Raw genomic sequence first — 20,316 nt, 5'->3', positions numbered from 1 at the left:
TTTTATTTGTTGGTTTACAGGCCATTGAATGCTGTTTTTCTCTTTGGGTTGTTAAAATAAACAGTCCCTTCTGGCCCCCTCTCCCCACTAGTTTTAATGCTTTTGGAAATGGTGCAGGGAAGTCAGTTAACCAGGGAAGGTTTAACATGTATTCTGAAGGGAAATACATTGAGGATTTTATGCTGGAATAAGGCATTAATTTCTCAAATCGTCAGCTGTGGGCTGAAACACTGATTAGTCAACCCCTTTTTCCTGATGGAGTTCTCAGTACAGGTGTGACAACGGAATTCTAAGAAAGGGTAAACTTGAAACAAGTCTTAGTTCTTTGTATACCATACTTTGCAAGATGGAGAATAATGCATGTCTAAGCTTTTTTTTTTTTTTTTTTTCTTTTTCAGGAAGACGAGTGTGCAGGCTGTACAGATGGAACCTTTAGGGGTACTCGGTATTTCACCTGTGCCCTGAAGAAGGCGCTGTTTGTTAAACTGAAGAGCTGCCGGCCGGACTCTAGGTTTGCGTCCCTGCAGCCAGTTTCCAATCAGATCGAACGCTGTAACTCTTTAGGTATTTGTGTGCCTTTCATTTATTTATCAATCTGGAATGACTCTAGTTCTGACCTCATGTCATTTTGCAGTAGTTGGTAGTAAACAGTGTTTCTTTCTTTCCTGCCAGTGTTCATCAAGCTTTTAAATCAGAAAAAAATTATTACTTGGTGTATGAGAAAGTTACAGTTATCCTAAGAGGGGACATTTAAAAAAAGTATTAGCCAGGAAACCATGCTTGAGACTTAAAAATTGAGAAATAGTGGGATTTATTTTCCCCTTCCTGTTGATTACAGACATTTAATTTTCAACAACCCAGGAGGTAGAGATTGAAATGTGGCCTTCTTTATGGCACTGATTTTCCTCTCTCTGTATTGTTCAAGTACATCAATAAGCATATCTTATCAAGAATGACTTCCTTCTCAGTGTATTGTCTAGTACGTCAATGAGCATATCTTATCAAGAAGTCAGCATTATTATAAGAAGTAGTTTGAATTGCTTGATGAAGGACAGATCTCCTCATCACTTATAGTAGGTGGCAGTTTCCTGATACTATCCCTTTCCAGTTTTGGATAATCGTGGTGAAGCATCTTGAGGGTTAAACAGGTATAAATAGGAAAGCCATCTTTATGAAAAACAATTTTTCTTACAGTTGAAGTAGTGCTTTGGAATTTTTTGTTTTCTTTTCCAACTTGGAAATGGAACATCTTCAGACAAATAAAATATTTGGGGAACAAAATATTTTACTTGGCAGATGCTTTTTTACGTTACTTGATACTCTAAAGTGTTCTTTAAATTGTGGAGGAAATAAGGTTGAAAACGAACATTAGCATTTTTTATAAGCCAAGCTGAATAACAATTAACCAAAACCTACCTTTAACTTAGTTTTAAGTTGGGTAATAAATTGTGCATCAAAATACAAAAAGATATTTTTAAGTGAAGAAATATGGGAATACATAAGTATAATAGTTTAAAAGAATTATTTTCATTTTTATCTTTGCAGCATTTGGAGGCTACTTAAGTGAAGTAGTAGAAGAAAATACTCCACCAAAAATGGAAAAAGAAGGTTTAGAGATAATGATTGGAAAGAAGAAAGGCATCCAGGGTCATTACAATTCTTGTTACTTAGACTCAACCTTATTCTGGTAAGTTTAAAATTAATGCAGTAGGAATACAGTGCCATGGGGGCAGGTGTGTGTGTTTCTGTGTGTGTGTGTCGGAGAGAGAGAGAGAGAGAGAGAGAAAGAAACTGCTAATTGCCTCTGAGTGGAGAAACTGGGGGCTGGGGTTCAGGAGAGAAAGGGAGATTTGCATTTCACTATATACTCCTTGGAAGCTACTGAATGTTGCCTCATGTGCCGGTATCCAAAAAATTAATATAAAAAGTAATGCAGTGAAAGATGGATAAGAGGTGAATGATAGTGTTACAGGTGGTACAGATATTCTGAGGGTATGTGGGAAATCATAGGACTGAAGAGAATAAGTACAGGATCTTTGTGCACAAATCAAATAACTTGTCATAAGCCATTGACTGGCTTGTGTGTTTGTTTTACTAGGCAGAGGCAATCATAAAACTACTTTATTTTAAAGAAGTATTTTCAGCAGAAGCACAGTTGCCCTCGTATAAGTAGTTTGTTCCAAAGTAGAACGATTTAACATGGCAAGAATTTTTACACTCTGAAGCTTGAACCAAGAACATTGCCAGCTAAACGGAGCATAACCTGCCAGCTCTGTGCAGCCATGTTGTAAGAATTAGGAAGTTAATGGGATGTTAAAATTTTAAAGACAGGGAGAAGAATAAAAGTGGTGGGCCGTTTTTTGGGCAGAATACTTTGTCTCTCAGAGGTGTTGACAAAAAGCAAGAATTGATGTAATATTCTTCAGATTTTCTGATAAAAATCTGTTTAGCCAAATTTTCTTTTTCTTTGATATCAGCAAGTCACTGCTGTTAGTCACTCACAAGTGATTTTGACATTTAAAGGAATTCAGACCTCTGCAAAGGGCTGTGGAGAGAGAGAAGTATATCTAGAGTGGGTTACATATTGGCTATGTGTTTGCCTTGGGGAATTAGTTTCCAAACTTTCTCCTCTGTTGTAGTTTGACTCAGATTTGTAGGCCTTCTTTCAGCTTTTGCAAAGAAGTTTTCCAGTGTACTGAAGGCGTATTTTAAATCCTTTAACGCTGTCAGTCTGTAGTTTGCCTTCTTGATATTAGTATTCTCCTTAAGGATCTCTAGGCCCTGATGATTGAACCATGGGAAACTTGACAGGGGTCTTGGTTACCTGTATTAATGAAAAAACACTAATTTGTATGTTATTTGTTCTCCAGAGTTTGTGATTTTTCTCTTCATATTCTTTTTAGTATGTGTTTCTCAAAAATTAGTACATTTACAGCATGAGGAAAAATACTCTTTTTATTTTGCAGCTTGTTTGCTTTTAGTTCCGTTCTGGACACTGTGTTACTTAGACCCAAAGAAAAGAATGATGTAGAATATTATAGTGAAACTCAAGAGCTGCTGAGGACAGAAATCGTTAATCCTCTGAGAATGTAAGTAGAAGATAGTTATTTTTGCCTTTAGGTGGTATCCTAGGTGCTGTTTTTTGGTACAGTAATTAATTTATTCCCTGCTTTCCTTTAATGAGAAATGGGAGAGAATTAGTTCTCTTGATGATGTATTAACATCTTTTTTAACTTTTAATCCTTGTATTATCTTTTTTTTTAAAGAAGATTTCTGTTCAGTCTTTGTTGCTACTTTTATTTTTTTTTTTTAATTTTTATTTTGTTTATTTATTTAATTATTTTTTGGCTGTATTGGGTCTTCATTGCTGCACACGGGCTTTCTCTAGTTGTGGTGAGCAGGGACTACTCTTTGTTGCGGTGCACGAGCTTCTCATTGCGGTGGCTTCTCGTTGCGGAGCACAGGCTCTAGGTGCACGGGCTTCAGTAGTTGCAGGGTGTGGGCTCAGCAGTTGCAGCGCACGGGCTCTAGGGCGCATGGGCTTCAGTAGTTTAAGTGCGCGGGCTCAGTAGTTATGGCTCGCCGGCTCTAGAGCACAGGCTCAGTAGTTGTGGCGCACAGGCTTAGTTGCTCCGTGGCGTGTGGGATCTTCCCAGACCAGGGATCGAACCTGTGTCTCCTGCATTGGCAGGGGGATTCTTGACCACTGCGCCACCAGGGAAGTCCCGTTGTACTGTCTTTACTTCTTTAACATTTTAAATCTGGCCAAGGTGTAGTACATAGTGTAAGCCATGAAATGATTAAACCATTTTGGTAGAGTGTACTACAATTCAGCAATTACAGTAGGTTTATAAAAGCTGATATAAGGTATTTGGGATTCTAATCTTCTCCAATACTACCCCTAATATAATCATGCTTATTAGTTTAATCGGTATGATCTGGCTTCTTAAACTTAATTTTATCTGAATGAATAGCAGCAAGGGAAATTTTTATTTATAGAGTAGCAAGTATTTAATAGTTTTATGTTAGAAATAGATGAGATGTATTTTATTAACACATTTCTCGGTTAAAGGAAGATATTTAGGCCTCCCTCCACCTCTCTTAAAAAGGTGATGTTTTTGGTTATCTCCTAGTTTAAGAATTATAAGTATGTCTTTCTTTGGCCACAGGAAACAATTTGTAATGGTATAAGTACGAGACATCTAGTAAGGACTTTTGTTAAGTGGTAGGAGGAATGTGTGATAATATCACAGTATAAAATTTAAACTATGAAGAGTCAGGACCATAGATCACAAAACAAATCTGTTCTTTTAGGAATATAGGGAGCAAACTATGTAATTTAAAGTCCATATTAGGATAAATTTAAATTTTGTGACATACTTTTATTATTTAACAATTAAAATAAAAAATAGTTTGATACAAGATTTTGACCCCAAAATGCAGGACACTGAAATATAATGAGCATTCAGAATGACCTACTATATAACATGACTAGGAAAGTATATTATAGGTGAATAGATTTCCCACTTGTATCTTTTGTTTTCTTTGAATTCTGTAATGATGAAAATAACTGTAGTTTTTACCCCCTTAAGATAATTATGAATCTTGAGTTTTACATCAATTCTTTTGTATTATATTTGTATAAATGCAAAATTTAAACATACTGTCTATTTTCCCCCCAAGTGATTGATACTATAACAAGACAGATTAAATCCAAAACTCTAAGGCATGTTACCACTTCCTTCTTTCCTTCCAAAACACCATAAGTCCATTAATAAGCGTTCTTTGAATACTGTTGTCCAACCAGTTAAGAATCATGGTTCATCAGACATTGTCACCCTGTCCACAACAAGAAACTAGTCAGATGCCCTGTTTTGATCAAGATTCCCTGTGTCTGCAGCAGTCATATCTAGATTATAGCTGACTGGTTTTACTTGGTACTGAAACACGTGCTCTCTCCATTTCAAGCTTCTTGCAGGCAGAGACCCTGTTTTTTCACCTTATTCATTTTTGTATTCCCAGTGACTGAAAGGTTAGATTACTACGTAAGTGGTAGATGCTCAATATATGTTGGCTGCAAAGAGCTAATGAGTGAGTGAATAGCCGATATGAAAAATGGATATAAGATTAGGCGGTTCTGACTTGCTCTTATGAAGCCCCTGGTGGCCTCTAAGCTGTCTTCTGAAGCCATTTTTAGAATTAGAATTTGTCAGGAATGGACAGGAAGCTTATTGAATGTATCCTGTATTGAGAGAAAGATAAGAGAAAATGTCATAATTACGAAGACTGGTTTGATTGCAGATTTTAGAATTTCAGTTTCTTATCACTGCCCTTTTCCATCCCCCTTGGTAGTAGCTATTTCATCCTTTAGTACATTAAAAGGATTCTCTCTCAAAATTGTATATTCTGTTTTGTAAAGTAAATGTTTTAATTCCTTAAGTAAAATAGTATTAAAAAACAGTCATCATAAATTAAAAATATTTTTTCTTTTATTAGTATATGATAGTTATTTTTAGGTTATCATAGTATCTGGGATAATTCTGATTGTAGATTTTAAAATTTTCAAACCTCAAGAAGAAGCTTATAATTGTATTTTCTGAAATACGTATTAAGCTTACTAATTTATGACACACTGGAGTTACATAAGAAATATTTGATTATCAAAATGTGTTATGTTCACTGTAAGCCAACTATCCTTCAATAAAAAATGTGTTATATTAATTTAATATATATGCTAATATTAATTAATAGTTTTTTACTAACATAGATACGGATACGTATGTGCAACAAAGATTATGAAACTGAGGAAAATACTTGAAAAAGTTGAGGCTGCATCAGGATTTACCTCTGAAGAAAAAGGTGACTTTTAATTTATAGGCTATGCATTAAAATAACTTGAAAGCATAAATGCTCAATTGTTGGCTGAAATGTTATATCTGTGTAGTTTTGGGGATTTTATTCTAAACTATAATTTTTTTCTATGTGATGTACAGTTTTCTTCTCTTTTTGTAAATGCTTTCTCTCTTCTAAAAGTGAGTGGTATGTGGAATAACGAACCCTTTAAGAAGCTGACTGGTTTTACTATATTATGAATAAATAAGGAGATCTTTCCATCCGGCAATGATATTCGGAGTTGTTTTCTTTTCAGGGGTGAAGAGTTGCACTGAGTCATGCACATTTCTCACTTAGCTTTCCTTGTTATAAAGGGGGTTACAAGTGGCTGGTTAGGGTTACGTTTATGGTCAGAGACAGTGTTTTCATCTGTTCATAGCTAATGAATTTACTCAGAGATTCAACTCCTGACTCTGAATGTATTAACAGCATATTGTAACTAGCTATAATATTTACAGACTTGATAATTATTTAAACAGCAGGAAAAAATAAGGTCATACGTCAGGTTTTATTACACTTAAGCCCCCCCCCCCAAAGAAATTAAAATTATTTCCCTATATGTGAATTATTATACCCTTTGAAATATAATAAAGTTATAACAAAATTGTCACGTAACACTTTATCATATCATTTAAATATCCTTTGTAGTTTGTCGTTCGGAAAAATTGAGAGCTGTGCTTTTAATTGAAATAATATTGATTATGAAATTGAATTCTGTATAGGAATATGGCTGTTATAAAGAAAAAATAGAATGATTTAAAAATCTTGTCTGTGACTTATTTGATTTTTTATTTTCTCCTAGATCCTGAAGAATTCTTGAATATCCTGTTTCATCATATTTTAAGGGTAGAACCATTGTTAAAAATAAGGTAATTTTAAATTGTTACAGAAGCGTTGGAAAAATAGACAATCCTCATTTCCACTGCCATCACTCAGTAGAAATGATTTCCTTAATGATTACTTAATATTGTATTTATTTAGGGATCTTAATATGTTAGGTTCCCGCAATGCAAATTAATTTAAATCATTATCTTTGCCATAGTATCATACTTAACTCCAGTGTAAATTTGTGCTTTTAATTTTAACCCCAGTAATAAGCACTGTTGCAAATCGTTTTCTTATAAAACTGTATATAAATATTTTTTAAATTTAAATTAATGAATCCTTTTAAGAGAATATTATTCGAACTCAATCAAACACCGTGGGAGCACTGTTTTTGACTACCCATTAGTCAAAGAATTAATTTAGCCCTAAATTAGCTCTCTTGTTCCCAGTTTTATAACTTGGTCTTTTTTCCCCCCATCTTCAATGAAAGCCTTGAATCTAATGCAGTGAAGTTCTTAGTGAGATGTTCTAAATGGATGAACTTTCCAGATTGAATGCTGGGCCTTTTTACATTTTAGTCTGGGTTTCTTTGTTGAAAAATCTTGCTTATATACTATTTACTTCCCTAAAAGCTAATCACGGACAAGTATTCTTACTCATCTCAGTGTCTTAAGTGATGTTCTTTGATGCCAGTGTCAAATTGATGAGTAAGAAGGACGGAGGGAAGGGTGGACAGTACCGCAGTTATAGTTTGATATTGTTTTGGAAGTTCTAGCTAATGAAATAAGATAGGATATATTTATTATCTATTCAAATAAGGTCATAGCTATATGTATACCCAGAAAATCCGAGAGAATTGTTTAGAAACTACTAGTGTTAACACAAGAATTTGTAATTTGACCATGCAGGAAAAAACCATGGAGAAATCAGTCATATTCCTGTATCCCCACTAGCAAATATGAAAAAGGGATAATTTCATACTTCATGAAAGTATAAAATGCCAAGAAATCAATTTTACTGAGATAGGTTTTTAAAGAAGACTTGCACAGAGCTAAAAGGTGATTTAATTAATTAGTGAGAAAGATTGTGTTCCAGGTAGGAGGATTAAATAACTTAAAGATGTTAATTTTTATAAAATAACTTGTACATAATCAAGATCTTAACTTTTTTTTTTTTCCTTTGGAACTTAGTAAAATGATTTTAGAATTCTCTACAAGGTGAGATGGGTGAAAACATTGCAGTTTTTTTTTTTTTTTAAAGAATTCTATTATAAGCTATAAAGACAAAACAACAGACATTTAAAACAGTGTGATACTGGTATACAATTAGAAATTGGATAGATAGAACTGAATAGAAAGCCCAGATATAGAATTAACTATATGTGGTATTTCAGTATTTTATAAGTCAACCTTCAAACACAAAGGAGGAAGGAAATATATATTGAATACATGATGTAGGAAATCTGCCAGGCAGTTTGGGAGGAAAAAAATCACTTCTGTTTTTCATCTTGAAGAGATGAATTTCAGATGATTAAAACAGTTTTCATTCTTTTTTTTCATAGCCCAACACACCTTAGGTTGTAATACATTCCTGGTGTGTTACGTAGGATGAATACTGCAGTGATTCTCAGAGTGGGTGAAGAAGGGTCAGTCACATATAGGAATACGTCTCAGTGTCTGAAGGTCTTGTGGAGTTTGAAGAGGGCCCTGGGAAGCTCTGCCTCTCCTCCCCCTTCAGCAGCCTCTTCAGATTGAGAATCACTAGTTTGAAGATTATAAAAAGATAAAAAAAAAAAAAAAAAACTTTAAAAGTTAGCAGTTTTTTCCCAAGTGTCATTCTTCCCCTCCATGAGCCGGTCTTTCTGACTGAGGGAGCGTCAGCTGATGCAACAAATAGGAGGATGAGTACCTTAAAACTTTGAAATAGTAAAGTAGTCTAAAAGAGACCATTCTAAAATGATATTCTTAATATGAATATTCTTAAATGGTTTAAGAGAAAAAAGGAGGACTTAGATACCTAGGGAGGATAAATGCAGATTTGATAACAAAGAAAAATAAACAAAAATAAAACTCCCCAAAATAGAGTAAAAAACTATATATGTAGTTATATATATATAGCCATATATGTATATATGGCTGGGAGAGGGCACCTCACTGAATGCAGTATGCACAGCTAAAGAGAGAATTGCTTACTTGAAAGATAGATCTGAAGAAATTACCCAGAATGTAGCCCAAAGCAATAAAGAGTTAGAAAACAAGAAAGAGGAGATAAGAGACATGGAAGACAAATTCTAATTGTCGTTGTAGGAGGAGACGCTAGAGAGAATAGGGAGACACTAGAGAGAATAGGGAAGTTGCTTTGGGAAACTGAGGGTTTCTGAGGTTGGCCTCTCAATAGCTGAGATTTTATTATGAAAACTACGTTAATATTTTTCCCTAAAAATCTTGAACTGTACTTATAAATCTAATTATAAACAGTCTGATTCTATATGCAGAAATTCTGCTAAAAAGGGTAAATAGTAAATTGAAAGATTATTGATTCTTTTAGTAGAGTTAGTCTTGAATTTTCATGCATTCTGAAGTAAAATATTTAGAAGGGAAAATGTTCAGTATAAGGGTAGCACTGTGATTGGCATATAGTGGGCCCTAACTTGGTGTTTGTTGAATAAATGAGTGACCATCTAAAGAGACAGCATGCTTTAGTGCCAAGAATAGTAAGCAGTTGTTAGGACACCTAGGTTTTATACCTGGCTCTGATTTTGAGTTACTGGGAAGGATTATCCTTCCCCAGATCTCAGGGCCTTCATTTTAGAAATGAAAAGTTGCATCTGGAAGGTCTCTTAGGGTCTGTCCCATTCAGGCATGTACAAATTAACTTTCCTGTTTCAAGCATTAAATGCAGTTCCCTCCTTTCTAGCTTCGGCAGTTAAGTTGAACCAAGTGACGTTAGCTTCTGGCTTTTATTGTTCACACAGTGCTCCTTGACTGTGGATGTTAATCGCATTATTTTTCTTCTAATCACTAAGGCAACTTTTCAATATGAGAACTTAAACAAGAAATCATTTGCAAGGTCTTATGCATAAGTACATTTAATTATTTTATCTAAATGATTGTCTTTGCCCCTGTTGTTCTGAGTGTCAGAGTTGCACCATCGGTTTCTGTTCTCAACAGTTTTTCTGTTCTCAAATGCCTCTGGGACCACTTCACTTTTTGATGCATTTCATAAATAAATTATCTGGCTTTTTTCTGCATATTTTTAGATCAGCAGGTCAAAAAGTTCAAGATTGTTACTTTTATCAAATTTTTATGGAAAAAGATGAGAAAGTTGGAGTTCCTACAATTCAGCAATTATTAGAATGGTCTTTTATCAACAGCAACCTGAAATTTGCTGAGGTTAGTGATAATTACTTATTGTATTTTTTATGCAAGTCATTAGGGTTCTCCAGACAACTATAGCTTCTATAACTATTACTTTTAACCCACTGAGAACAGTTAGGAGCACAAATTGTTAAGAAAACACAAATTAAAAAAAAATATGCCATGCTTCAACTTTGTCCATGTAGAAAATACCTTAGAATTAAGATTGAACTTTTTAGATTTTTGGTGCCAAAGAAAACATCATTCTAATTTGTAACTTGAAAACTTTTTTAAGTAGCTTAAAGCAAAGAAGATTTGTGTTTTTTTGTTGTTGTTGTCTTTTCACCCAGGTTAACATTTTACCCAATTAAAAATTTTACCCAAGCATATTATCCAAATATATCCAAAAAAAATGTTTACTTTTCCTCCTTCAATAAAAGACAAAATTCACTTACTGTAAATGAACAAGTGATTTAAATTACTTTTCTTTTACTGTTTACTGAGTATCTTCATGCTCTTAGTAGTACATGCTTGTGGTTCATTTTCATTGTATCCATCTCTGAAGGAATGTTCTGGTAAAACCTTAACAGCTACCATTATTTATTTGTTGAAATATAAGGAATAGTGTCCTTCAGGTTTTTCCAAAGCCTTTTAAAAATATAAACCCAAAGTAGATGACTCTGCATGGTCATCATATTATTTGAGACCCAGGGTTGTTGAACTGCCTGACTTCCGTGTCCATGTGTCCACAGATCTTGGACTGCTTGAGGCTTGTGGCTCCTTGGCGCTCTGCCTTCACAGTCCATTTCCCATGTGGATCCCATTTGTGAACACGGAGTAGCCATCCACGTTATGGTGGAGCCACTGCTTGGTTTGACAACCACGACTATTTCAGGGAAATTTTTTTTCCAGCGTTTTGATTCTAAAATTATGTATCTTTTTTTTTTAGGCACCATCGTGTCTGATTATTCAGATGCCTCGATTTGGAAAAGACTTTAAACTATTTAAAAAAATTTTTCCTTCTCTGGAATTAAATATAACAGATTTACTCGAAGACAGTAAGTATAAGATTTTTTAGTTTGTTTTTCAGAAATAGTCTGTCAGGTCATTCACATTAATTGCGAATAAGAGTCTTAACAGGATACGAGTTTTCTAAAGGACAATTTGGTATCTGAAGAGGCTGAAGAGCCTGGAAATACTACACTAAAATTTATTCTGAAAAAATGATCAGACATGTAAATCAATATTTCATATGTGAATATGTTTATGAGTAAGAAATTAGAAGCACTCTGTATGTTAATGAGAGTAGTTAAGTGAATTATGGTGTCTCTCTACAACAGAACTACTGCCATTAAAATTCATGTTTTTGAAGACCAATGTTATATGAAAGTGGTCATGATGTAATGTTAAGTGAAAAGGAGAGTGTGCTGATAATTTTCTATAAGAGGAGCCACACAGACACACACACACACACACACACACACACACACACACACACACACACACACACACGCCGAGTTATGAGTGTGCAGATACAAAATTACCTGAGAAAATTCACAGTAGTATTGACAGTGGTTATCTCTTGCTAACTGAAATTGTAGATGCTTCCAGTTTTCTTATTTATACTCTCTTGTATCTTTGCATATTCATCAATAGAAATTTTATAATCAGGGGAAACACTCCAGAATATATTATTTTTAAAAAATTGTCATTTGGTCAGAGAAAATGTCTTTAAAGATATCCTGAATCCAAGAAAATCCAATTTAAAGTTTATGGGGATGGGGAGGGGTGGACTTCACTGAGTCCATGAACATTATCCTTTTTAAAGCTTAACTTTTCTTTTTAATCTTTTTAATGAAAGAATGCATTTTTAAAGACCCCTTAACTCCCCGCCACCCCCAACGTTTTCAGCCCCTAGGCAGTGCCGGATATGTGGAGGGCTCGCAATGTATGAGTGTAGAGAATGCTACGATGACCCTGACATCTCAGCTGGAAAAATCAAGCAGTTTTGTAAAACCTGCAACACTCAAGTAAGTTTGACTTCACGTAATGGATATTCTCTTAATAAGCAGTAAATGATTTGTAGTTGAAACAGATTTCAGGTTTTGAAAAGTTTTCAGAATCATAATTAACTTTAAAAATTCCATAATTAAATGGTATTGTTTATGCTTCCTCTGTTTATTTGATGGACTTCTGTCGAGTACTCAGTTGCTCTTTGTGGGGATGTATTCAATTAGAGTAAGTGGCATTCATTCCCTTCAAACCATTGTGTTTCGGCTTCTTAATGGCATTCTCTTCATGTTCCCTTTCAGGTCCACCTTCATCCCAAGAGGCTGAATCATAAATATAACCCAGTGTCACTTCCCAAAGATTTACCTGACTGGGACTGGAGACACGGCTGCATCCCCTGTCAGAAGATGGAGTTATTTGCTGTCCTCTGCATAGAAACAAGCCACTATGTCGCTTTTGTGAAGTACGGGAAAGACGACTCTGCCTGGCTCTTCTTTGACAGCATGGCTGATCGGGATGGTACTTTCCACACCTTTTCTACATGTGGCGACATTTGAGTTTGTAGTGGGATAACCATAGTGGGCTAGCCTGGTCTGAGTAATAAAATAGTGTTGGGAAAATCTGTTCAGGAATTTCTTGGTGACATAGTCCGAAATCTTGAAATGCATTAACAACCCTGCTACTAAACTAAGGGATAATGTTGTTGTGATATTTTGACATGCGTAGAGTCTTTTTTAAAAAAAAAAAAAAGGAGCTGGAAATTTCTTTTTTCAGGGCTGAAAGGTTTTATTTTCAGCTTTGTCGTCTTTGACTTTCAGGCTTCTCTTAGTTTCTGTACCATAGTCACCATTTCCTAAATACCTACGTGCCAAGCTCTCAGGGAGGTACTTTACGTCATTATACCTAAATCCTTGCAAGGTGGGAATGATTCCTATTTTTCTCTTACTAAAGCTGAGATTTAAGGTGCCTAAGGTCTCAGAGCTTGTATTTAATTCAGTCTTTCTGACCTCAGTGCTTATGTTTTTTCTGTTGTCTTCTAGATGACAAAGCTAAGAATAGAAGTAAATGTCTTCTTTGGAAAAATAAGCTTATTCTGTGTGTAATGTGCCTTCCTTAAGTGGGGAATATACTGCACCTTCTAGGCTGCTTTCTAGGATGTTCAGTCATTATTTAACAGATACCTAATGAGTGCATGTGAAGTGTCTGGGGCTCTAGTAGGTTTCAAAAACGAAACCGTTGTCAAAACAACTGTACCCCTGCTGTATAGTTTACAGATCAGGACTGGTCCTAGGCAAGGTTGTGAAGTATGACTTAACATTCCTCCAGTTCTCTGATACCCCGTTTTTCCTTTAGTCACTCTCTCACGCTCCAGACCCCGAGTCTTCAGGTGTGGCCCTCTGGTGACCTAGGACGCCACCTTGTGGCAGCCTCTTGATCAGATGCCCAAGCTGTACCCCAAGGGTTCTCAGTGTTTTCTCAGCTCTCAGACGCTTGAGGGATATAGCACAGCCCCAGCTGTAAATAGGTCCTTACCCCAGTTAAAAATTTGCATTTAGCCATGTAACTCAAAAGCACAAGGGTTCCAGGCGTTTTTAGAAAAGCCACTGGGAGGCTAAAGCCTTTCCTGGAATCCCTAAGACCACGCCTCATAGCATCTTCATTCAGTCTAACGAAATGTAGAACAAAACCTTGCGAGAATCACACAAATACATATTTTAAATTTAGCGGAATAAAATGGTATTCATTTTACTAGATCTGCCCTAAACTGGACAGGCTCATGGTAAAGCATACAGGGAGGGGTGCTTGTGTCTGGGAAGGGATTTGGGAATGTGAAGAGTTGAATGTGTGTGCATATGTGTATGTAACATTATTCCCTGACTGAATACACAGAGAAGCCTGGGAAGTAGGTTTTGGACTTTGCTCAGGATATGTGTCCTTTTGTCAATAGCATTCACTGTTGGTCCCGGAATCCTTTTAGAAACCAAGAAATGAGACTGTCAAGAGTTAACAAGAGGATTTAACTTCTAGAAATCGGAAGTAAAATAAGGTCTTTCAGGTCCTGGGAATTAGCCTTAACTAAATTATGGAATTGTAAAATTACTTTGGTGGGGCAGGACAGCAAAAGGGTTTAGAACTTGACTGCCCTAAATACAGCTCTTCCTCTTTTCCATAGGTGGTCAGAATGGCTTCAACATTCCTCAAGTTACCCCATGCCCAGAAGTAGGAGAGTACTTGAAAATGTCTCTAGAAGATCTGCATTCCTTGGATTCCAGAAGAATCCAAGGCTGTGCACGAAGACTTCTTTGTGATGCATACATGTGCATGTACCAGAGTCCAACAATGAGTTTGTACAAATAAACGGGGTCATCTGGACAGGTGCAGAAACCCGATGCACAGTTTTAATGTTGCATTTCACGCGAGCTGGCAGTTTTGTTCAACGTCCATTGCCGGCAATGGATGTCTTTGTGGTGATGATCCTTCAGAAGAGGATTCCTGCGTTTAAAAACAAATTGCTTTTGTGTTACTAAAGTATTTAATAAGAAGCATTTTGCACTCTAGAAAGTATGTTTGTGTTGGTTTTTTAAGATGTCTAAATGGAGTTATTAATACCTGAAGCTTTAAGTTAAGTGCATTGATCATAAGATATTTTTGGAAGCATAAAATTTTAATTGTGACAGTTTAAAACCTCTTCTAGTCCATTGAGAATGTAAATAAATGTGTCTTCTTTATGGACCAAGGATATGAAATCATTTTTCCTTTGTAGCTGATGGTTGCCTTGAGGAGGATATATTTTGGTTTTATTAAGAGTCTACTTTCAATCCAGTTATTAAAGTTGTACTGAGTTTGATTTGTTAATTCTTCCCTGTATAGTGCTGATTCCTGCATGTCTGAAATCTGCTGAGTTTCTGTGTTTCTGCAGTAGTGGTCAGAAAAGTATTTAAATTCCCTTAGTGGTGTTTTCTATTTGTTCTGGTTTTGAGATAAATGAGCGATTTTGTCATAAAATGTCCATTTTTGATGTAATTTTCCTGGAGGATTAGCGTATACAGCAAATGAAGCTCTACGTTCATAGTAGTAACTGTCAGCTAACAGCTTTTTTTTTTAAGGCTCTCTAACTATCTTATGCAACAGGGCACAGTAAGTTTTATTAAAGCGTTGGGGTGATAAATAGAACATATTCCTACACAAATATATATGGTTCATAAGAAAAAAAATTTGGCATATAGAATCACTCATTAAAATTTCCCTGAAGAGATGTATTGGATATCTAAACCTGTACTATTTTAGATAAGACTGTCCAGAACTTAGATCAGTCCCCGCATTAAATTCCATCTGATTTCCCTTGAGATAATGACAGTTACAAATCAGTTATTTTATTGAAATGTTAGCAGTAGCTTTGCCTTCCTCCTGATTAAATAAGTAGAAAATGGATGTTTTTGTAGCTAATATCCGTAGTGTGTGTCTGTTGTAGACTAGAAGCATAGGCTGTAAATGTAACTGCCGTGGGATGTGTTGTATGGCGTCACTGTCTCTCTGGAATGACTTCCTAACCACGCGGAAAGGCAGAGGTTGTCATGTGTGTCTAGCATATGACTTCGTAAAACATTGAACGTCCAAAAAAAGGGAAAGAATCTTTGCAAACCCTGCAATTGTTTCTTTTTCAAGTCACATTTACTTTTTGGTTCTGTCATTCCATTTTCCTAATATTTATTAGCTTTATAAATCATAATAAGGTACAAAAAATTCTTTCATCTTGTGATTTTTTCAGTTTTGGAATGAAAAAGTACGCAACTTGTGCATGAAGTTTTGCTCAGTGCCTGAGTGGGTGGTGAGATGGTTACTAGATCCGGGGGTTGGGGGTGACCCCGCCCTATCACCCCGGGGTAGATGAGGAGCATGGGATGCAGGATGTCTACGGTCCCATCTAGCCCTGACCTTCTACAAGTCCAGTCACCGCTTAATCAATACGTGCTGGGGAATAAATGGATGAAGGAGCTTATCAATGTGATTTTAAAAGGCTATCTGGAGGAGTGAGTAGGACTCTATATCTGGGTAAGACTGGATTTAACAGTTAAAAAAGAGAAGACAGTGCCTTTCCTGTAAAAATTACAACAGAATACAAGTTGAGGAAGGTCTGTCGTGCCCGGCCCCTTGCGGCAGAAGACTTGAAGAGGACTTGTGAGGGCGCGTGTGCGGTGTCCCGAGGCGGGTGGAGGCGCTTTCAAGTGGGAGGGGCCTCATCCATAAACGATTTCTAAGGACAGACTCTTCGAGCGTTAGCTGAAGAATGCTGACAGTTCTTTTAGCATTAGCTGGGGAGGGAGTACCCAGTAAAGGGAGGCAGGGCCTGCTGTGGTGGTTCCTGGGGAGGCGGGGTCCTTTCCGGCCCTGGGTGTCCTCCCTGCCCCCCCAGCAGTCCTGTCTTGTTCCTGGTCCATCAGAGGCCCGTGTGTCAGGTGGGCACAGGCAGGGCTGGGCTGTGTGGCACCAGCGGCCCATGTGCCTGTTGATTTATTTACTTTTCAGCCTTAAATTTTCTTTAATATTTTCCTGTTGGCTTTTGAGATGTTTTTGTTATCCTTTCTTCCATATCATATCTACAATCAAGATGGCAATATAGTAGAATCATCTTGTTTATAAAACAAGTCATGTTCCCCCACCTCCATTAAGTACACACGTGTAAGTGTGTGTGCGTTTGTGTGTGAGAAGTTACGTGTGTGGGGTGGGGAGGGAGATCAGCCATGTCTTAATGGCTTCAGGCCCTCGCTGTCAGCTTTATGAAGGAGTTTGACTCCATCCACAAAAGAATGTTTTATAAGACCAGGAATACACATTGCAAACCAAGAGAAACAGTAACAAAACTCAATAAAATATAGTTGTTACAGTTGCTAAGGATTATCTCCCTGGACTAGCTGAGGATTTTTATAATTCATATTTGCCAAATGTTATAGGTAAATAACTTCTTTCTATCCCATGGATTCATTTATTATTATTATTATTTTTACATAATTCACATAATTCAGGAACAAGGGGAAGACATGGTAATTCTTACGGAACTTGCATTGTCATTTCAAATTCCTGTTGTGTGAACATGGCACCCTCATAAATTCAGAGGCGTTACTGCCCTTCTCAGGTGGATCTCGATATCCAGCCAGATGATTTTGCATCTGTGTGGACGATCGCAGACAGAGATGTGAGTGGAGAATACAGAATGAGGCCTTAGCTGAGGGACTGCCTGCCAACAAGTGTTTCTTAGACACTTATAACCTAGGATTGTGTCAGAAGGAACATGAGACATGGTCCCTGCCCTCAAGCAGTTTACCACCTACTTCTAACAACAGAATGTCTACTGAAGGCTGCTTAGCCTAAGTGTAAGGGCACCAGGTCGGGGGAAAGCTCTGGGACGCAGTGAGGTGTGACAGAAAAAGTGGTGGGCAAGGGGACAAGAGAGCTGGCGCTAGCCCTTTCTCTGTCACTTGCTCTGTTAGTCTCGGGCAACGTCTTGACTTTTCTGGGCCTTAGTGTCTTCCTCTGTATAGCAAGAGGGTGGGACTATTGAATTTTATAGGAAAAAAAGACAAAATTTCTGGGTCCCTGGCTATGCCTGCTGGATCTGACTCTTCACGAATGGGGTCTAGGAAACGTCAAAAGCCCAACCAGGTGACCCTGATGATCAGCCAGATTTGAAAGGCACTGAACTGAAAGATCTCAAAAATACCTTCTCTTTACGTGATTGTGTGATCATAGAATGTTATTGTGTTAATTACTCTACATTCACGTGGGTAATTGTATGTTTGTCATATTGTTTCTCTGTGTTTACATGTGAATTTATAAAAGAAATGCATCTTAGTATCTATGCCTCAGCCCGCTGTTTCCTAGAGGTTTTAGCCATCTTTGGAACACACTTAAGACTTAAAGAGGATATTGGATGTTATTTACCTGGCTATTTGCATTTCATTTAATTTCTTGAGGGGAAATTGAGGCTCTGGGAACCAAAGAAATGGAAAAACAAAATTCTTATGCAAAGTTAAAGAAAAAAATGTAAACTAACTAGCTGCTACTTTATAATGAAAACTTTAACCCTATATGAGAAGATTCTGGTCATAAAGTGAGCTGTCCTTGTTAAAGTAGGGGGACTCTAAGGCTTATAATGAAGAAATAAGACTACCTTTTCTAGGGGTCAGTGATGTTAACACACCCACAATTCTCCTTCAGTGAAAATAATACTGGAATTTCCCAAGGCAAGTTGGGGTGGTGGAGGAGGAGAGCATATTAAAATGGAAATGTGTGCAAGAGAGAGGGTGGAGGAGGGAAGGCCACCAGGTGTGGTGGCCAGCCTGTGAAGGTGCGTTCTCTGCTGGCAGGCTTATGTCGCTGTTCAGAGACTGGGACTGCAGGGAGCGAGGCTTCCTGCAGGGACTCAGCACTGCATTGTCTAGTTTCCCTTCAGAAGCTTTATTGGAGGGAAAAGAGAGGAAAAAAGACTCTTCATCTTACTCTAAATCCTGGAACAGCCGAAGGGTCTTTCTTGAGTCCGAAAGTGGTGGTAAAAAGCTAACCAGCAAATATGGCCAAGGATAATGAAAAAGGGGGAAAGAAAGACATTCCTTCTTCCTACTCACAATAAACATCAGTATTTGGAGCAGGTCACTCAAGAACCCCATTTGCTTTCCTGACTCTGTCTTGTCAGTGATGCCAGTTTTTTTCACTGTATTTTAAAGTCTTTCTATAACACAGGTGGGGGGAAAGGCCAGGTATGGAGGGTTCATCCATGGGAGCATTGCAGCCTCAGATGTAATTCTCTTGCACTTTTAAACCTGTCCACTTTTGCTTTTTATTTTTTCAATAGAGATTGTGTTGGAGACTCAACTGTCCTTGGTTTTATTTTCTAAAATGGCCTATAGTACTTCAGAAAGTCATAGTATCCTGTCACAAACATTAATTAAAAAAAAAAAAAATCCCATTTGGAACCTCCCAGGGAAGTCGTGGTTATTAGGAAATTGGTATAAAGGAGCACATTTTTTATTGCATTTCCCATATTTGGTATCTTGTTCAACATTTTTTTTTTTTTTTTGCCTGATGAGCATTCTATATTTATGAAGACATTCTTTAAAAATAAAACCACATAAAATATCCCCTTACTATCAGATTGCTCTGATTTAGCCTTAATTTTGTTAAATTTTTTAGAGATGATTGAAGTGCAGCTGTGGAAAGAAATGTACTATATACTATTTCTGTATCATTAAAATTAAATTTGTATGGTTCCTTTTCCTTGATTTCTTTGGGGAAGGGTTTTGGGTTATGGGAAGACTAGAACTGAGTACAACTTCATAAGTTTTTTGCAGTGGTGCCGGGAAAGAAGAGTGCTTTAGGAAAATGCTGTACCGGGCACACCTGTGTCTTCATCGAGTCTCTGCCATCATCACGATTGTTTTAGAAAACCTTACAGACTTTTCCTGTTGTGGGAGATATGCCAGTGGCCTCTGGGTCGCCTCCTGACATCATGACTCCTTGGAGTTTCTTGAAATAGCTTGGCACCTCCAAGCTCTGATACACCAGTCTCTAATCCAGCCAGAAGTTGTTCATCTCTAAACATGGGCACAAAGCTGTTGACTATAGAATAGTGTGTCCTGGTCCCTCACAGCTGCCAAGGAGGCAATTAAAGTAAACACTTTACGTTTCTGTATAATCCAGAGGCATGATTACATGATGCTATAAGGACCGAAACTTTTACCTTCTTTTAGGTAACTGATACAACAAGCCTTCTACAGGAATTAACTACTTGGATTTTAAGTCACTTGTTATGCCAAGGTAAGAAAGCCAGAATGGTCTGAGTTGGCAATATTCGTATGAATATAGAACATTCAAGAACTTTCCTGTTTCAGAAATGCATAGCTGAATGACACATTGGTGATAATGAAACTTTGCCATTTTAACATCACTCAGGTTTTCCTTCATTCAGACTCAAGGGTTTTCGTGCTTTTTCGTAGATCCATTCTTTCTCTTTGTGGGTGTGTCAGTGAGACAGTGATAGTTTATACGCTTGTGTCCACCTGTGGATGTGGACAGTCAAAACCAGACCTTGTTGGAGGCAGGCTGCCCGGCTGGCAGAGGACCATGGCCTCTCTAGGCCTCTTCTCCTGGGTCCGGGCTCCCTGCTCCTTTCCTGACTTGCTGAGGCCTCGTGTCCCTCACTTTCCTGAAAAGGGCTGTGCCGCCTGCAGCAGCAGTT

The 20,316-nt window shown here is 37.1% G+C and overlaps 1 protein-coding gene across 10 annotated transcripts in view; it reads left to right on the top strand.

Moving 5' to 3' along the window:
* The window catches only part of CYLD (CYLD lysine 63 deubiquitinase), a 59,162-nt gene extending 39,814 nt beyond the window's left edge, over positions 1–19,348 (top strand). For 9 of the 10 annotated variants that reach the window (XM_082366639.1, XM_082366632.1, XM_082366631.1 and 6 more), the window contains 10 exons: positions 399–564; positions 1,546–1,687; positions 2,967–3,089; positions 5,768–5,859; positions 6,695–6,761; positions 9,977–10,109; positions 11,023–11,131; positions 11,985–12,103; positions 12,386–12,602; positions 14,257–19,348. In XM_082366639.1, coding sequence (XP_082222765.1) covers positions 399–564; positions 1,546–1,687; positions 2,967–3,089; positions 5,768–5,859; positions 6,695–6,761; positions 9,977–10,109; positions 11,023–11,131; positions 11,985–12,103; positions 12,386–12,602; positions 14,257–14,441 — 1,353 coding nt within the window. In that variant the 3' untranslated portion in view covers positions 14,442–19,348. Of the gene's footprint in view, positions 1–398; positions 565–1,545; positions 1,688–2,966; positions 3,090–5,767; positions 5,860–6,694; positions 6,762–9,976; positions 10,110–11,022; positions 11,132–11,934; positions 12,104–12,385; positions 12,603–14,256 lie in introns of those variants that run through there. The other variant, XM_082366637.1, reaches the window with a different exon arrangement.
* Positions 19,349–20,316: the final 968 nt, after the last annotated feature.

Source organism: Balaenoptera borealis, assembly GCF_965194805.1.
Source record: "Balaenoptera borealis genome assembly, chromosome: 19".
Taxonomy (NCBI): domain Eukaryota; kingdom Metazoa; phylum Chordata; class Mammalia; order Artiodactyla; family Balaenopteridae; genus Balaenoptera; species Balaenoptera borealis.
This window is presented reverse-complemented; position numbering and strand designations above follow the sequence as displayed.